The sequence below is a fragment of the Thunnus albacares genome, chromosome 7 (assembly GCF_914725855.1).
Source record: "Thunnus albacares chromosome 7, fThuAlb1.1, whole genome shotgun sequence".
NCBI classification, from domain to species: Eukaryota; Metazoa; Chordata; class Actinopteri; order Scombriformes; family Scombridae; genus Thunnus; species Thunnus albacares.
In genome coordinates this window covers 743504-760793 of record NC_058112.1, presented here as the reverse complement: position 1 = coordinate 760793, position 17290 = coordinate 743504, and the positions used below count along the sequence as shown (strand labels likewise).

General features: G+C 39.7%; 1 protein-coding gene across 5 annotated transcripts in view; it reads left to right on the top strand.

Annotated features, from left to right (window-relative positions):
• akap13 (A-kinase anchoring protein 13) overlaps positions 1 to 17290 on the top strand; it is a 170299-nt gene that overhangs the window by 128458 nt on the left and 24551 nt on the right. For 3 of the 5 annotated variants that reach the window (XM_044357341.1, XM_044357340.1, XM_044357338.1), the window contains 8 exons: positions 4140 to 4248; positions 4424 to 4540; positions 5896 to 5938; positions 6227 to 6338; positions 11142 to 11304; positions 13816 to 13883; positions 14004 to 14061; positions 17037 to 17211. In XM_044357341.1, the coding sequence (XP_044213276.1) occupies positions 4140 to 4248; positions 4424 to 4540; positions 5896 to 5938; positions 6227 to 6338; positions 11142 to 11304; positions 13816 to 13883; positions 14004 to 14061; positions 17037 to 17211 (845 nt within the window). The remainder of the gene's footprint in view (positions 1 to 4139; positions 4249 to 4423; positions 4541 to 5895; positions 5939 to 6226; positions 6339 to 11141; positions 11305 to 13815; positions 13884 to 14003; positions 14062 to 17036; positions 17212 to 17290) is intronic. The other 2 variants (XM_044357339.1, XM_044357342.1) reach the window with 2 other exon arrangements.

Sequence of the window (17290 nt, the reverse complement as noted above, 5' to 3'; positions counted from 1 at the left end):
TTGAAGAAGACTTGATACTAGAGATGGAGACCATACACTCATTAGGAAAGTGTTTACTGAGATAATAAATCAAGTGAGAAGTGGGGTTGTATTCTCGTAGACTTCTATACAATCAGACTTCTTTTTGCAGCCAGTGAAGTCGCCCCTTGCTGGCCATTAGAAAGAATGCAGGTTTGAGGCACTTCCGAATTGGCTACACTTTTCAGACCAGGAGCTACCCGCTTGGTTCTGACATGTACTGTATATACTTGTGAGAAAATGTTTGAAGGAATGATTGCCTCGGGGAAATCCTCTTTCAATGTTCATATGGACACCTGACTGTTGTTTTTTTTTGAGCAATTGTGAACCTGTCATATAAATCTGTTTTTAAAGTTAATGTTTCAAGTTTCAAGTTTATTTTATTTATATAGCACTTCAAAAAGCAAACAGGGTTTGCACCAAAGTGCTTCACAAAGACAGACAAGTATAAGGACATATATGTACATAACAGATGTTATGAAAATAAAGTATGATTAATATAGAAACAAATTTAAACTCAATTTAAATTCCAAGAAATCAGATAGAAATAAAAACAGATTCAACACAATTAAAAGCAAGAGAATAACAATGGGTCTTAAAATGCATCTTAAAAGCACAGACAGACTCAGCCTGTCTATTCCAAAGCCAAGGAACCACTACAGTAAAAGCCCTGTTACAGCCAACATACCACGGTGGGAGGATCTGAGGGGACTGGTGGTGCTGTGTGGGATCTGGGGTGAGAAGTTCTGAGATATATGTAGGGGCAAGAGCATGGATTAGTTGTAAACAGGAAATTGTAGCCTGAGAGAGTTACAGTAGTCCAGCTGGGATTATATTAGTGCATGAATGACTCTTTTTAAGTCAGAGGGTGAGAGGAAATGCCTAATTTTGGAGATGGTTCTGAGTTGGAAGAAGCTGGACCTGACAACGGAATTTACCTGCCTGTTGAAATTTAGATCACTATCAAATATAACACCCAGGTTCTTAGCATGTGGTCTGATGTAGGCGGAAAGGTGATTGAGCTTCTTGGCAGTAACAGTGGTATGATGTGGTGGGCTATCAAGTAGGATCTCTGTCTTGTCCTCGTTTAACTGAAGGAAGTTTTGAGCCTGTCTTGGAGACAGTTTTGTAATTGGGTTACATTTGCCTGATTTTGGGAATTGAGGGGGAGGTAGATCTGAGTATCATCAGGGTAGCAGTGAAAAGAGATGTAATTGGTTTAGATCATTCTTCCCAATGGGACCATGTAAACACAGAAAAGAAGTGGACCTAAAACTGAACCCTGCAGAATCCCTCATGAAATATTTGCAGGTGTTGAGGATGAGCTTCCAGTGGAAACAGTGAATTGTCTGTTTAAAATGTAAGAGTGGAACCAATCAAGGGTGGTTCCAGAAATGCCAACCCATTGTGTCAAGCAATACAGGAGAACTGTGTGGTTGACAGAGTCAAAAGCTGCAGATCTAGATCTAGAAGAGATCTAGAAGAATTAAGATAAGCATGTACTGACATCTGCAGCACAGAGGAGGTCATTTGTTACTCTTAGGAGAGCTGTCTCTGTGCTGCAGTGTTGGCGGAACCCTAACTGGAATTTCTCAAAAATATTGGTTTGGTTTAAAATGGACAGAATCTGATTAAAAACAACCTTTTCTAAAACCTTAAATTAGAAAGAAAGCTTAGAAATTAGCCTAAAATTATTTGGAAGAGCCAGGTCAAGACCAGGTTTCTTAAGGAGTGGGTGAACTATGGCATGTTTAAACAAGATGGGACTGCACCTGTGGCTAAAGAACTGTTAAAAATCTTCAGTATGCTAGGACCAACTGCTGCAAGTGACTGTTTTAGGAGCTTTATTGGAATTATATCAAGCTGACAGCTAGTGGGTTTCATGCCTGCAATTATGCAACCAAGCAGGGATAAAAGGACAGGGTGGAAATTATTAAAAGCAGGAGGGTCGTCAACAGTCAGTGAGAAATCTTTGATAGGGTGCAAGATATTTGACCTAAGGCCGTATTCAGACCAAATGAGGCGGTGCAGAAAAAAAGCCAGTTCTCCCATTCATTTGAATGGGGGTAGTACATTTCGGCTGCGGGTGTTTTGGCGGCTGCTGTGCTGCACCGGACTACAGCTGGAAAGTCGAGCCATAGTCAGTTTTTGGAGAAACGCAACTCAACTCACTGCGGCTGAAAGCTGCAGTGGCCAATCACAGCCGGAGATCAGACTGAGCTGTAAGCTCTGCCATGAGGGAGTAAAAAGACAATACTAGGAGGAGGGGAGCACATTTCTCTTCACTTGATAACATTAACAGTGAAGTTACACTTTGCTATCGGCCTCCTGACTCATGTTAAAAAAGATGAGAGAAAAAGAGAGAGAGAGAGAGAGAGCAGCTGTGGTCGAGCGAGCTGGAGAGTGAATGAAGAGAGGGAGCGCTGGTAGTGAGAAAGCTGGTGAATCAGATCAATAAAACGTTGTTTTCTGATTGTTTCACAGCAGTTACGTCCTAGAGCACAAGTAAACACGTCCACACACCCACACACCTCCACTCCTGCACCTCTGCAGCGGTGGGCAACACCACCTGATTTGGTCTGAATACAGTCTAATGCTGTCAGTTTTGTTTAGAAATATTTGAACTGCTCACAGCCTATTTAAGAAATATTTGTAGTGGAGCAGCAGAGGGGTTAACTACAGAGTTTATGGTGCTTAACAGAATCCTGGAGTTATGACTTCTCTCGGTCATGATATCTGAGAGTTATTTTGCTTTTGCATCTTTAACAGAGGATTGGTACTTGATTAGAAGCTCCTTATGCATTTCATAGGAGACATGCAGTCGGTCTTTTATCCACTTACGGTCTGCTTTCTGGCAATCCCCTCTAATAGAGCATGTGGATTCCTTCAGCCAAGGGTCTGCATTAGTCCTCCTAGTTCTGGTCATAAAAGGGGCAATAGAGTCTAGGATAGACAGACAAGACTTGTGGAAGAGGTCTGTTAGTTCATCAGTGTTTAAACGGGTAGAGGAGGATTCAATAACTGGGACTGTGGAATCAGCACTATAGACACTGGAAAATGGGCTGGGTGTGGTAGAGTTGATTATACGGGAGCGAGTTGGGGCAGGCAGTTTTGGTATGGATAGAGGAAGCTCAGTATCAAATAAAATAACATTGTGTTCAGACACACAGATGTCGTGTAGAACAAAATTGCTAAGCAAAAGTTCAAAGGAAAGGACTAAATTCAGCATATGATTTTAACATGTATTGGGCAGGTCACAGATTGCATTCTCAATTAAAAGAGTCAATAAGATGCAAAAAATCAGTAGCCAATGTATTAGAAGGACAGCATAAAGCACTTGTATATTAAAATCACCTAAAATTAAAACCCTGTCATATCTTGACATGACAACAGAAAGGAACTCAGAAAATTCACTAAGAAAGGCTGTGTTCTGATTCGGTGGTCTATAGACTATAATACACAATACAGGTAATTTACCATTTAGCACAAATCCCAGAAATTCAAAAGTAGAGAAAGCACCAAAGGAAGCAGGAGAGCAAGTTAAAATACTCCTATACATTACAGCAACACCACCACTGTGACCAGAAAGCATGGGCTGATGCAGATATGCATAATCAGGAGGTGTGGCCTCTATTAGTTTCCATGACAAAAAAAATATCCAGCTTATTGGAAGAGATGATGTCTTGCACTCTGGATGGCATTGTTTCACAAGGTCTATGTGGGTGGTAAGAACACACATTAGGAAGATCACCAAGCTTTGGAAAGCATTGCCTATGCTTTTCTACATATTTCAGTCTTTCTTACATACCAGAGTTCCATCAAAAACCTATTAGGTCCATTTATTTTGTGAGCAGCTTCCAGGCAGCAGCTCAGTGGTGGGCAAAGACTTTTACTTTTCCACTCCAATTGCGTTTGTACAATGTAGAAATGTTAAAAAGTACCATACGTCTCCCAAAATGAAACTTTCTAAATCTATCATATGAATATGGATGTGCTGCATTTTGGTTGAACACTTGGGCTTTTGGATCGTCAACTACTGTATACATCTTCAGGTTGAATTTGTGTTTGTTTCATTTATTTTAACTTATTTTGTCCACTTGTGTTTGTCTGTGTGTTTTTAGACATCTCGCCAGGTCCTGTCTATGGCAACCCACTGTCCTGCCATGTTCCATCATCAAACCCTCACCAAATCCATCTCAATGGTTGCCATCAGTCACCAGGATGTAGATGGTGAGTTAAAATCATTCTCCTTCATTTGGTGGATTTTTATTCTTTTCTTCTTCTCATTATCTTTCATTTCACTTCACTTGTGGTTTTGAATTTTGATGTATTATTCATCTCTTGCAATTAAATTGCGCTTTCTATTTCCTGTTCCTCCTGCTACTCCCCTTGCTACACCCTTTAGTGACTGGATTTCCTCGATCAAAGCGCCGAATCAGCTTCTCCCTCAGTATCTCCCCGCTCCTCCCCAAAAATAGACACTTCTTTTCTATTGGCAGTGAAGAGGAAGAGGGGGGAGGGAGTAAGTACGATTAATTTAGAATGCCTGTCATGGCTGTTGTCCTGTGTTTCCTCCCTCAGTGTGGTGTCCTGTAACGCTGCTCGACCAAAATAAGTGCTCACTAAACGTAGTCACCTCCCTAGAGCCGCAGAATCAGAATGGACAAAAAAGGCACCTCCTTGCAACTCCTCAGCTTTTTACACCTAAAACTACAAGCATCTTTGGACGTTAAGAGTTCAGGGGTGTCTGTTCTGTCCATTTTAATTTTTCCCATTCCAAACATATGGTAACTGACCTCTGTCTATCCTTTAATACTCCCTGCTTTGTACAAGTGGCCGCTATCAAAATGCTACTTAATAATAATAATGCTACTTGGTCCTTTTACTAAAATGAAATTACTTCTAGACCTTTATTGACATCTAAACCTTAAAACATTCAAATCGCCTTACCTTTAAAGGAATATTCTGACATTTTAGAAAAATACAATCATTTGCTGTCTGACCAATATAGTGTTAACCCCAGCACCAAGAACAGAAGCAGGGGGACACAGCTAGACGTGTTCTGTCACAAATGAAAATATATACTTTCAAACTATTTTGAAGCTCTTATTCAACTTAGTTATTTTACTTTTCAAATCAAACAATAAAAGAGACAAAATCACAAACACATTATGATAAGAACACACACAACCATCCAACCTCCTCTAAAAATGCTCCATACTACTCTACCCTACCTACTCCCGACTACTCTACTCTATCCAAAGCCCACAATGTCCCCCAATAGTAAAAGCTAAAGCAAAGCTAACAGTGAGATTGAGTTTATGAGCAGTCTTCACATTCAGAGCACCTAGGCTGCTTTCCATTCTGCTAATTTATGCTTCCTCCCATCCTCACTCCCCCATCCTGCAGCTGTGACCTGGAAATGGTTCTCCCTTCGCCATCATCAAGGGTCTATCAATCCCTTAAATGCACCTTGTAGGAGACAAAGAGCAAGTAGAGAGCAGGCTCCTGTAAGAGCTTAGAGGGAGGAATCACAGCTGTATCCCCTGCAGATGTTTTTTACTGGACGGCAACACCCCTTTCATCAAATGTCTTTATTGATTGGTCTTTATTTGTATGGCTGACCTGATGGGACAGTAATCAGTCGGGCTGTTGTGGAAACAGCTTTAATGTACCTGATTGTAATACAGTAGATCAGGAAAACTACCTACCTATTGCTTATGCCCACATTGAAGCTGATAACTGATCCCTTGTCTTGTTGCCTCAACATTCAGTTTGACCAGATTTCTTGAAGGTATCATTGAAACATCACTGCCATACAGTATAGCAGCTGTGTTAGTCTGATCAGATGGTGTCTGTCCTGTCTGCTTCCTACAGGGGCCAGCTCATTCTCCAGTAACTCTGGATCACTTGAATACAGGTAAGCTAATTTTGTTTTACTGTTAGTAATGTTTCTATTATTAACTGGAATTATGCTTTTAAACCTCACTCTTAAGCAGAAAAAGATTTCACTGTCAAATTGTACTTTACTGTATTTTCATCTGTTAAAAAAAAGCAATCAACACACTGTACACCAACACATGCACTGTCTCTTGTAGTAAGTATTCAAATTGGCAGACTTTTCTCATAATTTCCATTCCACTCCTCATTGCTACAGAATGTGTGTCAAAACAGAAATGGTTTCATAATGGCTCTTTGTGTTTGTCAGTATTTCAGAGGAGGAGCCAGGCCCGCTGCGGAGCGAAACTGAGGGAAAAGGAGGTGCCAAAATCAGTCGGACATTTAGCTACCTCCGCAGCAAGATGAGCAAGAAAGGAAAGGTAATAAAACCCACAACAAATGAAAGCAGCGTACATGCACAAGCAAAATTCACACTGACCAATATCTTAAGGAAATATTAGGCAGTCCCTGACATGGCAGTCAGTACAACGACTTGAGACTGACGGTCATATTTGGTCATTCTTATTTGTCATGTTAGTGCTGTGTTTCATAGAGTGGACTTTTTTTGGTATTTGAAACCATATTTATATTTTTTATACACCAGAGTTGTTCTAAAAGCAGGATACCTAGTGACCTAGTGTTTTGCTTATTGCATCGTTGGTTGCTTCTGTGGACAGAGACGCTAAACGCAAGTCGAGGAGTTAGTGTGGATTGAAGGGATAAAGTGCACTTATGCGCTGCTCACATCTCACCTACTATGTGGATTCCCGGTGAGAGTGAGTTTGGGCTTTTAGGGACGGGTGAAAGTGCACCGCTGTAAAGAAAAGGGGTGCACTGGATTTGTAACACAAGACAAAACGAGATGTGCAGTATGTGAATTATGTGCAGTGAACACACACACACACACACACAGGAGGGTAGATGTAACACGTGTGTGTGTGTGTGTGTATGTGTGTGTGTGCTTGCAACTGAGTTAACCTTTTTAGCCCTGACATTTGTTCTGATAGTTTAAATCATTATTCTATAATCATATTATGGAAATCTATATCTTATCTAGTAGGTCTCTTTTTCCCATTAGATCAAGGAAATCTAATGCACAGAAAATAGGGCTACAGTTCATTTTAGATGAAGTTGATTCTTAGAACTCATGAATCTGAATCTCATGAATCATGAATCATTTCCTCTCACATTTAAAATTATTCTAATAATAGTACTTGAATAATCATGAGAATAATCAGAGATATACTCAATAGCATTAAAAATAACATGTCTGGTATAAGACATCAATAGTGACAGGAGGAGGCTCGGTCTTACTGTGTCACTGCGTTATGTGTATCATGTTTGCGTAATCAGCTGTCAATTTCCTCCTAAATAATCACTGATTACTTTAAGTGACTTGTGAAACTTCCATTCTGTCATAACGCTGTGGCCAGCAAAGTTAATTACGGAAAGCAACAGTGAAGTTGTTTTCACACCTAACATGTTTGTTTCAGTTCAGTTGAACTCTGAAGTGAAAGCTGTTAATCACACTCTTGTGCAGGCCGAACAGCTGGGCTGAGACAGCTTGAAAAGCTTTCAGACGGACTCTTGCGTGGCTCATGTGATTCCCACCACATGTCAACATCTATTGTGGTAATAGATGTATGATTTTAGTATTTCAATTTAAAACTTAAGCGCCATTAAATTCTGCTGATCATGAGAACCATTAAGAATATAATCTCTTTAGTAGTCTGTAGCCTGATGATGCAGGATGACATCACCAAAATGAATGAGTTACCTGTCAGTCACACACACATCATACATAACAGAGCATCTTTGTTTTCATTGGTCTGGATCATGTGAACTGAACTACAGGTGTAAAATGTTAACAGTGTAAATGCGAAATGCACAAGTTTTGAATATTTAAAAGAAGAAGAGATACAAAATAAAACTGGATTTTGATTTCTGCAGAATATTTATTTACAGTTTTTGTCCAACATGTTCTTCCTCCTGCCAGCATTGCTAATGCCATAGTTTCATAGACACATTTGGGATTATTTTCCACTTCTTAATATGATTTCAGGTTAGTTTTAAGTTTGCTGGGGTGTTTCATTTTTGCATCATAAATAATCCAACTCTTAAACTATTTCAACTTTTTAAAAAGGTTCTTTAAAAGTTTTTGACACATTTAAAGTCGTTTAAAAACATTCCCCCTCCCCCGCAAACTAAAAGTAGAAGTGAAGCTCAATACATACAAACATATATGTATGTATATATACATATGTAACAGAACAGAATACACTATAGACTAAGATAAATAAGAATATTTTTAAGCTTAAGCCTCTAAAACTACAATGATAAAAGTTGAAATAAAATAAAAGAAATAAAAGTTGATGAAAAATGTGATGCATACAGTGTAATTCACTAAAATCTGTAATCTACTATCAACACCTAATGGTGCCTAATAAAAGATTATTCACCATTTCTGTCAACAACAGAATGGGTACATGCTGAACGGTAGCTTTAAGACGATGACAAGAATTCTGCAAAACACTGCAGACAGACAAGGTGCCGTGAAAGAGGAACCAGTGATCTGTGTGTTGATGTACTGATGTCTGCTAGCTCACTTCCTGATTTTAAAGCAGACAGACGTGCAGCAGCAGCTTGTACACAATAATTCAATCTAAAAGACAGCAACAGGATGCTCAGACAAGCAGACAGACAGAAAGAGAAAGAAATCCACCTAGACGGGATTCACAAGTGTTAGACAGAGTGATAGAAAAAGTGAGAGACAGGCAGACAGACAGACAGACAGAGTGGAGAGACAGACAGGAGAAAGACAGAGACAGGAAAAAAGTAAAAGAAACAAGCTGATGTCAGCCATGCTGAGTAAGAGGTTCAATCGCTCTGTAAAGTGGAGAGGAGAAACCAGATCGGATGAGGTAAGAGGATGGTAGTGTGTGTGTCTGTGTGTGTGTGTTTGTGTGTGTTTTTGCTACCTCTTTGAGACCTTTTCTGGTATAAACACCGATCTGTCAGGACCAGTAGTCCTCATGGGCACCAAAGCCCGGTCCTAATGAGGCAAAATGTCATTTCTGAGGTTCTGGTTAAAGCTGGGGTAGGTAGTGTTCTGGAAAAGGCAAAAAACGCATGTGAAAAGTGTAGAGATAACTTCTGTTGTGATTTGATGCTATATAAATAAAATTGAATTTAATTGAAATTGGAAAAAAAAAGCCAGAATTTGAAAATGAAGCCCTCCTCCTGCAGCTCTCCCCCCTTTCCTCTCTGTCCTAAGCCCCTCCCACCAGACAAATACAGGCATATGCATGTGTTTCATACGCACACGCAACACAACTATACTACAACACTCACTCACACAAACACAAACTTTAGTAAATGGTAAACAGGACCGCCTCACACCTGTTTAAAGTCTGTGTCTCATCTCCCTGCTTGAATTCGAGTGATATTGCCTTTCACTGCTGGGAGTGGAATTCACTTCCATTGAAAGTCTCTCTCTCTCTCTCCGGCGTTGTTGATAAGATTATGCGCTGTTGAGTTGTTGACTATCGTCCAGCAATGGTTATTCTGTTTTCTGTTGAAATTCTTGTCTTTTTCTTCTCTCCTTCTACAATTCATGGAGTCCTGTTACTTCCTATTTGTCGGTATCCCACTGCTCACCTGGCCTCCAAACTTTCTGTGTCATGTGCACAGAGTGTGCGCAGACAGGCAGGTAGGTAGGTTGACAGACAGGTAGCAATTCGACGGACTTATTACAGCTCTGGGCCAGCTACAGATATTGGATATTTTTTATTGTCAGAGCATTTGGTTTATTAATTGCTGTTGGGATGTACAGAGAAATTAAACAAATATAACAGAAAAGGCTTACATCACATCACAATACATGACCTACCCTTGCTTTAAGGTTAGGGTTAAGGTGTGAATTGAGGTCAGGTTAAGGTTAGGTTAACATTAGGGTTTGGGTTAGGCTGTCCACCATGAATGGAAGTCAATGTCATGTCAACAAGGATAGCTGTGCTCTGTGTGATTGTGTGTGTGTGTGTCTGCGTGTCATGACAAATGTCACAAATGTCAGAACAAATATAGCATGAACTTCCTGACACACTGAAACCCTGCTCACCATGTTTTGTGCAGTTTTGTCTAGAAATTCCACAGGGCATAAACATAGAAAAAATAGTGTTCTACAAGTTGTTTTAAGTTGAATAAGCATCTACTTGCTAATGCTACTACTGCCGAAATATTTGGGATGATGGAAAGTATGAGTCACAATTGTGTGAGTTAGGTGTCTGTCTGCATTGTTTTTGAATCATTCTCTCAGCAATGTCTTTACCGCTGGTTTGCTTACAAGTTTCATTTTCCGTTGATGCTGTAACTAAGCAACCAAACTATTACGTTTATACCAGATCAGACAGGATAATACCATAGTAGTGTTACCAATGGAACATGTACTTATTTTATCATTAAAGTGTGAGTATGAATATGAATGTGGGTGTGAATGTGAAAACTCAAAACTAACAACAATCATCAATACATGTGTCGTGACATTTCTATTTATTGCTGAAGTGATCACTGGATTCATGAATTAAGTTCTGTTTAAAACAGTTGAAAAGGAATTTAAAAGTTTCATGTTATCATGGATACTCATGATTCCCAGATGATGATTTTTGTAGCTGCAGGAAGATCAATATCACGATATTCATGGTTCCCAGATGATCATGAATACATGTCATACAGCTTCTAGTATTTTCAGTTCTGGTTATTAAAAGCACAAACAAAACAGTTCATGACTGTGAGATGCTTCACTGCTGTGTGTTACGGTTCCTGTGTCACAGTAGCAACTTCAGCCATGTGGATTTGTTGTTGTGTTGTCGATTTAATTTGCATAAAATAGAAAAACCTCTGCCATCATGGTGTCAGGACTAAAGTTTCATGAGATTTTGTCATACTGCTTAGGCAGTGATAGCTAACACTGTATATCCAGGCATAATAGGCCATTGTGGGTAATGTTGTTAAGTACTGAGCAGGACTGCTTTATGATAAAGCACTTTGAATTATGAAAGTATTTAAATAATGTGATTATACAAAAACATATATAACTGCTTATTTAGTGTATAAACATATTCTCAGCTGAATTTCCTGACTGTTTACTATATTGATTATCTGTATCTCTCCTTTATTGCTTCCAGGAGAAGGAGAAGGAGAGGAGAGGAGAGAAGGAACGAGAGAGTAAGGAGAGAGAAAAGAAGACTGCAAATGGTCATCTCTTCATCCCAGTCAGTCCCTCTCCTTCCACTGCCTGTCAGCACTGTATCAAATCTCTACACAATAAGGACGCCTTCCTCTGCAACAGTAAGACAAACTCTTTGTCTTTTCTCCTCTTCTTTCTTTCTACTTTGTCCTTGCTCTGAGGACCAAACAAGGTTTCTTCTTCCCCTCTCTCTCTCTCATTTTAACTTTCTCTCCCTTCTTCCTTATTTTCTTCCTCTTTTCTTTCCCTCCTCCCTTCTTCCTCTTTTTATTCCTCCTCCTCCTCCTCTGCGGCCACCTTTTTTTCTTAAGTCGTTTCACAATGGCATCTCTCTCTCATTTCCATTTATCTCTTGGGAATCTAACCACCGATGCTACAATCAAATTAACACTCAACTGAATTATAACACTGAACATCGGACTGAGATGGTGTTTTTGATTGAGCTTTGTGTGTGTGTTCTGTTTATTCAGTTCTTAGTCTGACTTGCTTGCTCTCTCTAACATACTGCTTTTTGACTTTTAATCAAAGTGCACCTCAGGGCAGAGTTGAAAGGATGATTATCATCATCTCATATTAATTAATAATAATACAGTTTCAACTGTATACAGAATGGTTTTCAAGATAAAGATAAAAGATCTTAGAGAACTGAAACCACACTACAGAGACAGGATATTAAATGAAATATTAAAAGCACTGTTGATGGGTGCAGTGGTGGATGTGTTTGAGGAGAGAGTTCCAGAAGGAGGGGGTGGCTATAGAGAAGACCCTGTCAGCCTTGGTCTGGTGTTGGATGATGATGGGACAGGAGACTGGTCTCACATGGTGTGGGCATGGTTGTCAGTGAGGTAGGCCTCACTAGTTGTGGAGGGCTTTGAGAGTGAAGAGAAGGACCTTGAATTGAATAAAATACATTCATTTTGACAGCCCTAATCATAGTCCGTGGAAGGATTAACTCTAAGATTAACTATAAGGTTTATGGTCGACCAGAATTGGTTTGTACGATGTGTTGTCCAACCACATTGGAAATCAAGTGTTACACTGTTGCTACGAACAGCTTCACTCAAAGGCGGAGTCAGAAGTTGGTCGTCATAGAGAGGGTAGAACGGGGTGTTAGAGAGACCAGCCTTGGCACAGCAGACCAATTGGGTGTGAATGTTGTATCCAGAGTAGGGGTTTCTGGCACAACTTCACCTAATTCCAAGGTGCATGGAGAAGGGAAAGAAGTCTAAAGAGATCAAAACTCCAGCAACACTGGTAGTATATAGAACAACTTTATTGTTGGACCAATGTGTTTTGGCTTGTGGCCTTCATCAGATCATCATTAAACACATCACAAACAACATTTAAATAGAGCAGGTTAGGTATGAAGCAAAAAGGTAAAAAAATATAAATAAAAATATTATATAAAATATAAAAGATAACTAATCATGTACATCCAGAAACATATCAGCCAATGGGGCATCTACAAAGATGGTTCGCATATATGGTCATGTGGCTTCAGGCCAGTCGTTGTCCCAGACTAACAGAGAGGTAAGGGGAGTGTCCAAGAAGGGACATGGGTGACACCATATTTGGTCCATTAACTGGAAAAGTGCAACAGTTGCTGTCTTAATCCAAAATGTGCCTATTTGATATGACATACTTTAAAACACTTTGATTAAAATAATAATAATAGCATAAATAAAAAGCTACAAAAAAGATACATCATACAGCAATATAAAATAATACATCATAAAAACCACTACAAAACCACATAAATGAGAGATATTTAAGAATAGAAACTCATGAGGTGAGAAATTCTCATTCATGCCCCCTGAATGTTGGACAATTTCAGAAAGTTACATGTGGAGAGTTTCTGATTTGAAATATGTGACTTGAAGCCAATGTGAGGTTTGTTGCTGAGTTACAAGGCAGAGATCATTTGGCACCACATGAGGTTTTAACCTGTATCACAAGAAAAGTAGCTATAATGTACAATAAATACAACATACAGTGTAGCTCATAACTCTGTTAGATTTTAGAATCAAAACAATAATTTTTAAGTTCCTGAATCTTTTAAAATACTGTGAAATGAGAAGAGAATAAGTAACAGGAGGAAAGTCTGCTGTCACTGTCTCTGTGTAGATGAAGATGTCAGTGTTCAGAGCCCATCACTGAAGTTTTGGATTTTGCTGACGTAGTCCATTCGCAGCAAGGCTTTAGACATGTTGATATGGATCACTGTTTGTTCCATGAATGGAAGGATAGAAGGAGGGGCCTCCTGCTGCCTGGCTAACTTCTCTATCTGTCTTGAAGTCTGTTGCATCACTCTGTGTGTGTCTGTGTGTGTGTTGTCATCGCCATGACTACGAGAGCAGTGTTACTGTGGAGGAAAACTTTGCTCGATAAACAGTGTGTGTGCAGGAAATGAAGGATGAGGTCATAATGTGACACACACACTCCTGTGTGTACTGTATAATTGTAGCTTATCCTCACAGACAGCTGACTGGACAGTGAATGTAACACTGCAGTATGGGTTTTAGTTAGTTTTATGATACTTACTACTTGAGAAAGCCACTTTATACTGCTGAAAACATTGAAAGTTGTTTCTAATGATTATCATATGTTTGCAGACTGTGGTGTTAATGTCCATAAGAGCTGCAGAGAGAGTCTGGCTGTGTGTACAAAGAGTAAAACAAAGGTAGGTGTGACACACACGTTACACAGTGATCAGGAGAGCAACACATACTATCCATGACCATAATGTAAAGCACTGCTGAGTGACGTCTCCCACTTAATGATGTCTTGTGTTTGTTTCCAGCAGCAGTCATTGGTGCCAGAAGCTGTTCCTGGATCAGCTGTCAACATGAGGAGTAAATGTAAGAACAAAGGGCATTATCACAAGTCAAGGAAGAACTTCAAAACTTGAACATGTGCCACAACAAGATTAATAATCACTAGTGACACTGATGATGCTCCTTACAGCCAACATTGCCATTCTTGTAACTAGTGGAGTAAACAATGTTCTAATCAGTATAAATATGGATAACGCAACATTGCTAATAAATCATAGGTGCATGATTGTTAGAATGAACCTCACGAAACATTGAGGCTGTATTCAGACCAAATCAGGCGTTCCAGCAAAAACATCAGTCCTCCCATTCATTTGAATGGGGGCAGTGCGTTTAGGCTGCAGGGGGTTTGGCTTCAGTGATGCTGCACTGGCCTGCAGCGAGAAAGCTGATCCAGGGTCAACTTTTGGAGAAACGCAACCCAACGTCATCAGACCGATCAGAGCTATAAAACTCTGCCATGAGGGAGACAAAGACATTACTAGGAAGAAGGGAAGACATTTCTCTTTGTCTGATAATGTTAAAAGTAAAGTTAGACTTTGCCGTTGGCTTCCCGACTCTTTTTAAAAATGATAAGAGAAAAAGAGAGAGAGAGAGAGATGAGAGCACCAGTGACTGAGACAGAGAGCAGCTGAGGTCAAGAGAATTCGAGAGTGAGTGAGGAGAGGAAGTGGTGGTAGCGAGAAAGCCAGTGAATCAGATAAATAAAATGTTATTTTCTGACTGTTTCACAGCAATTAGGTTCTAGAGCACAAATAAACATGGGCAGCTGGATTCACAAGATCATGATATCACGCAAGAATCCATCTTGTCAGGCTTCAAGTTATGTACTTGTCCAGTCAGCAACACAAATCCAGCTGCCTTGCAAGGTAAGACAGTGATAGACGGTGATAAACAGATGGTTCATCTAATTACCTACCAAGTATTTTTTGAAAGTGCCTGCCCTTTTCCAATCAGTTTCCATAGACGACTTCTCAGATGGTTCTGTGTTACAAACCATCTGGCGCGTCAGATTAACACCCCCTCACACCTCTGCGGCAGTGCGCCACAACGGCTGATTTAGTCTGAATACGGCCTCACTCTAGCTTGACCATCATAACCTTTATGAAATTCACTTAATCCCATCAGTTGCTATTGACAGGATACACAAATAATTACATGATCACTCCATTTCAATTACTCTGATTCCAGGAAGAGTCAGATGCTGGTGTTGGTCAGATGTTAGCAGGAGCTTGAACCAGTATGGTGATTGTTGATTGGCTCTGGTGTGGGTAAGGAAGAGGAGTGATGGATAAATGCCTGCTGAACTTGACCTGATAGTGTGAATCATGAGGAGTTGTCTCTTTGATTTAGAATAGAAATGCAGAACTTATAGAAATGAATCAGAGACATGGATCAGAGGGACTAATGAATGAACGAATGAAGAAATGTATGAAGCCTCTCCATTAAGATTATAGATAATAAATGCATTTATTAGGCAGTCCATTCAACTTTAAGCAAATACATTTCTCAGGATAACATTTAATCAAGGACATATCAACAGGAATGTCCTAAACGTTAAAGGATTTATGATGTTTTGTGTACATTAGGTGCAAGAAGGGAGTTTTCTTTTAACATTATATCAACAGGTGAGCACGCATTTTAAGTTTTTACACTGGCCACAAACAAGTTATGAATCAAATTCTATTAACAATCTTGCTCACACATCAGCCTGCAGCACCATATTATTACCTTATTATTTTTATAATTACCAAAATCACCTCTCTCACCAAAAACCACATCAAGCAGTAAATAACCAATATAAATAAATGAACAGTGTCAAGTCTCCCCTCTACAAGCAAAGCTGTTTTCAGTGTGTTGCTGTGGGAATTGAGTTCATTAAAACATAACCCTAGTCTGTCATGTCAGTAACCAAATTAGTCCAAAGACCCATTAAGGTTCTTTTTACCAACCCATGTAATGTAAGATAATGTAAAATGTGTTCATGCTCCAGAGAGATGAGGTGTTTCAGTTTGGTTACACGTGACCTGTTTTAACTCAAAGTAAGGAAGGGAAATGCAATGAAACCAGGTCACAGGAATAAGCAGTTGGTTGTCTTAAACTTTGACCCAATACATTAATGTGTGTCTACATCAGTAATGGCAAAGTCAATTGCTTAGTGATTGCTTCAAACCATATTGGTCATGTTGGCCTGAAGGAGGGCATCTTTCATGTCATTTACGTCCTAAAGCAGAAAAATATCAGCAACAAAGACTCCATTTTTCAGATTTTCAACTTCTGGTCATTCCCTGCTCTCTGTATGTTTGCCAGTCTATTTAAAGCTGTCACCAGTACCCAGCTCTTGCTTTGCTCTGCCACTGCAGCCCCCACTCTTTGCACCACAAGTGCCTCCACAAGCATTTCTCTTGCTGCTTTGCTTTAATCACTCACTTCAATCACTTCACCTCATCAAGCTAAGTGATAAGGCAGAGCCAGGTCACCAAACAATAAAGATATCACTGTGCTGTGTTTTCAATTGAGTTGACTGACCCAATTATGGAAATAAGACCCGAGATGTAATAAAGTGAAATTCCCCCTTTCCTTAGTTTTGAGTAGCCCTCCAAAAAGACAGCTATAATGAGTGATGATAAAATGCCTCCACCACATGGGCGTTCAGTATCATCATCATCAGTATCTGACCGTGAAATAGAAGACAAATAGTGAAGACACAATGTTGTGGAGTTCTTAATATGCTATATGTAAGATATACTGTATTTTGTCATCTACTTAATGTGTTGTTTTACAGCAGTTTAATACTCCTTCCCACCTTCTGATATTTATTAGTTTGTATTAAAACAGTATACTGTAGATAGATGAAAATCTAGGTTAATGGCAAGAGTGAAGGGAAGAAATGGGACATTTGAAAAAGTGATCTACATAAAATCCGTATTTAACAAGTGAGGCATCTAAGTCTATTGCTGGTATTGTATGTCTAAAATGTACACATTTATGTTTGTCTCTAGCTACATCTTCAGCATCTTCTTTTTCATCAACGTCATCCTCTTCATCACGGGAGCGTTGGTCCACAGTAACTACCCCTGATGACCAGCTTCCTGTAGTATTTTCACGGAGACACCCAAGCATCTTCAACTCACACAGCAACCTGGCCAAGAGCATCTCCACCAGCAACATAGCAGGGTGAGAAACCTCACATACACACAGCAGCAGAACACACAGACCAGCACAGTGCTGTGCTGCCACCAAAAAGCAGAACGTC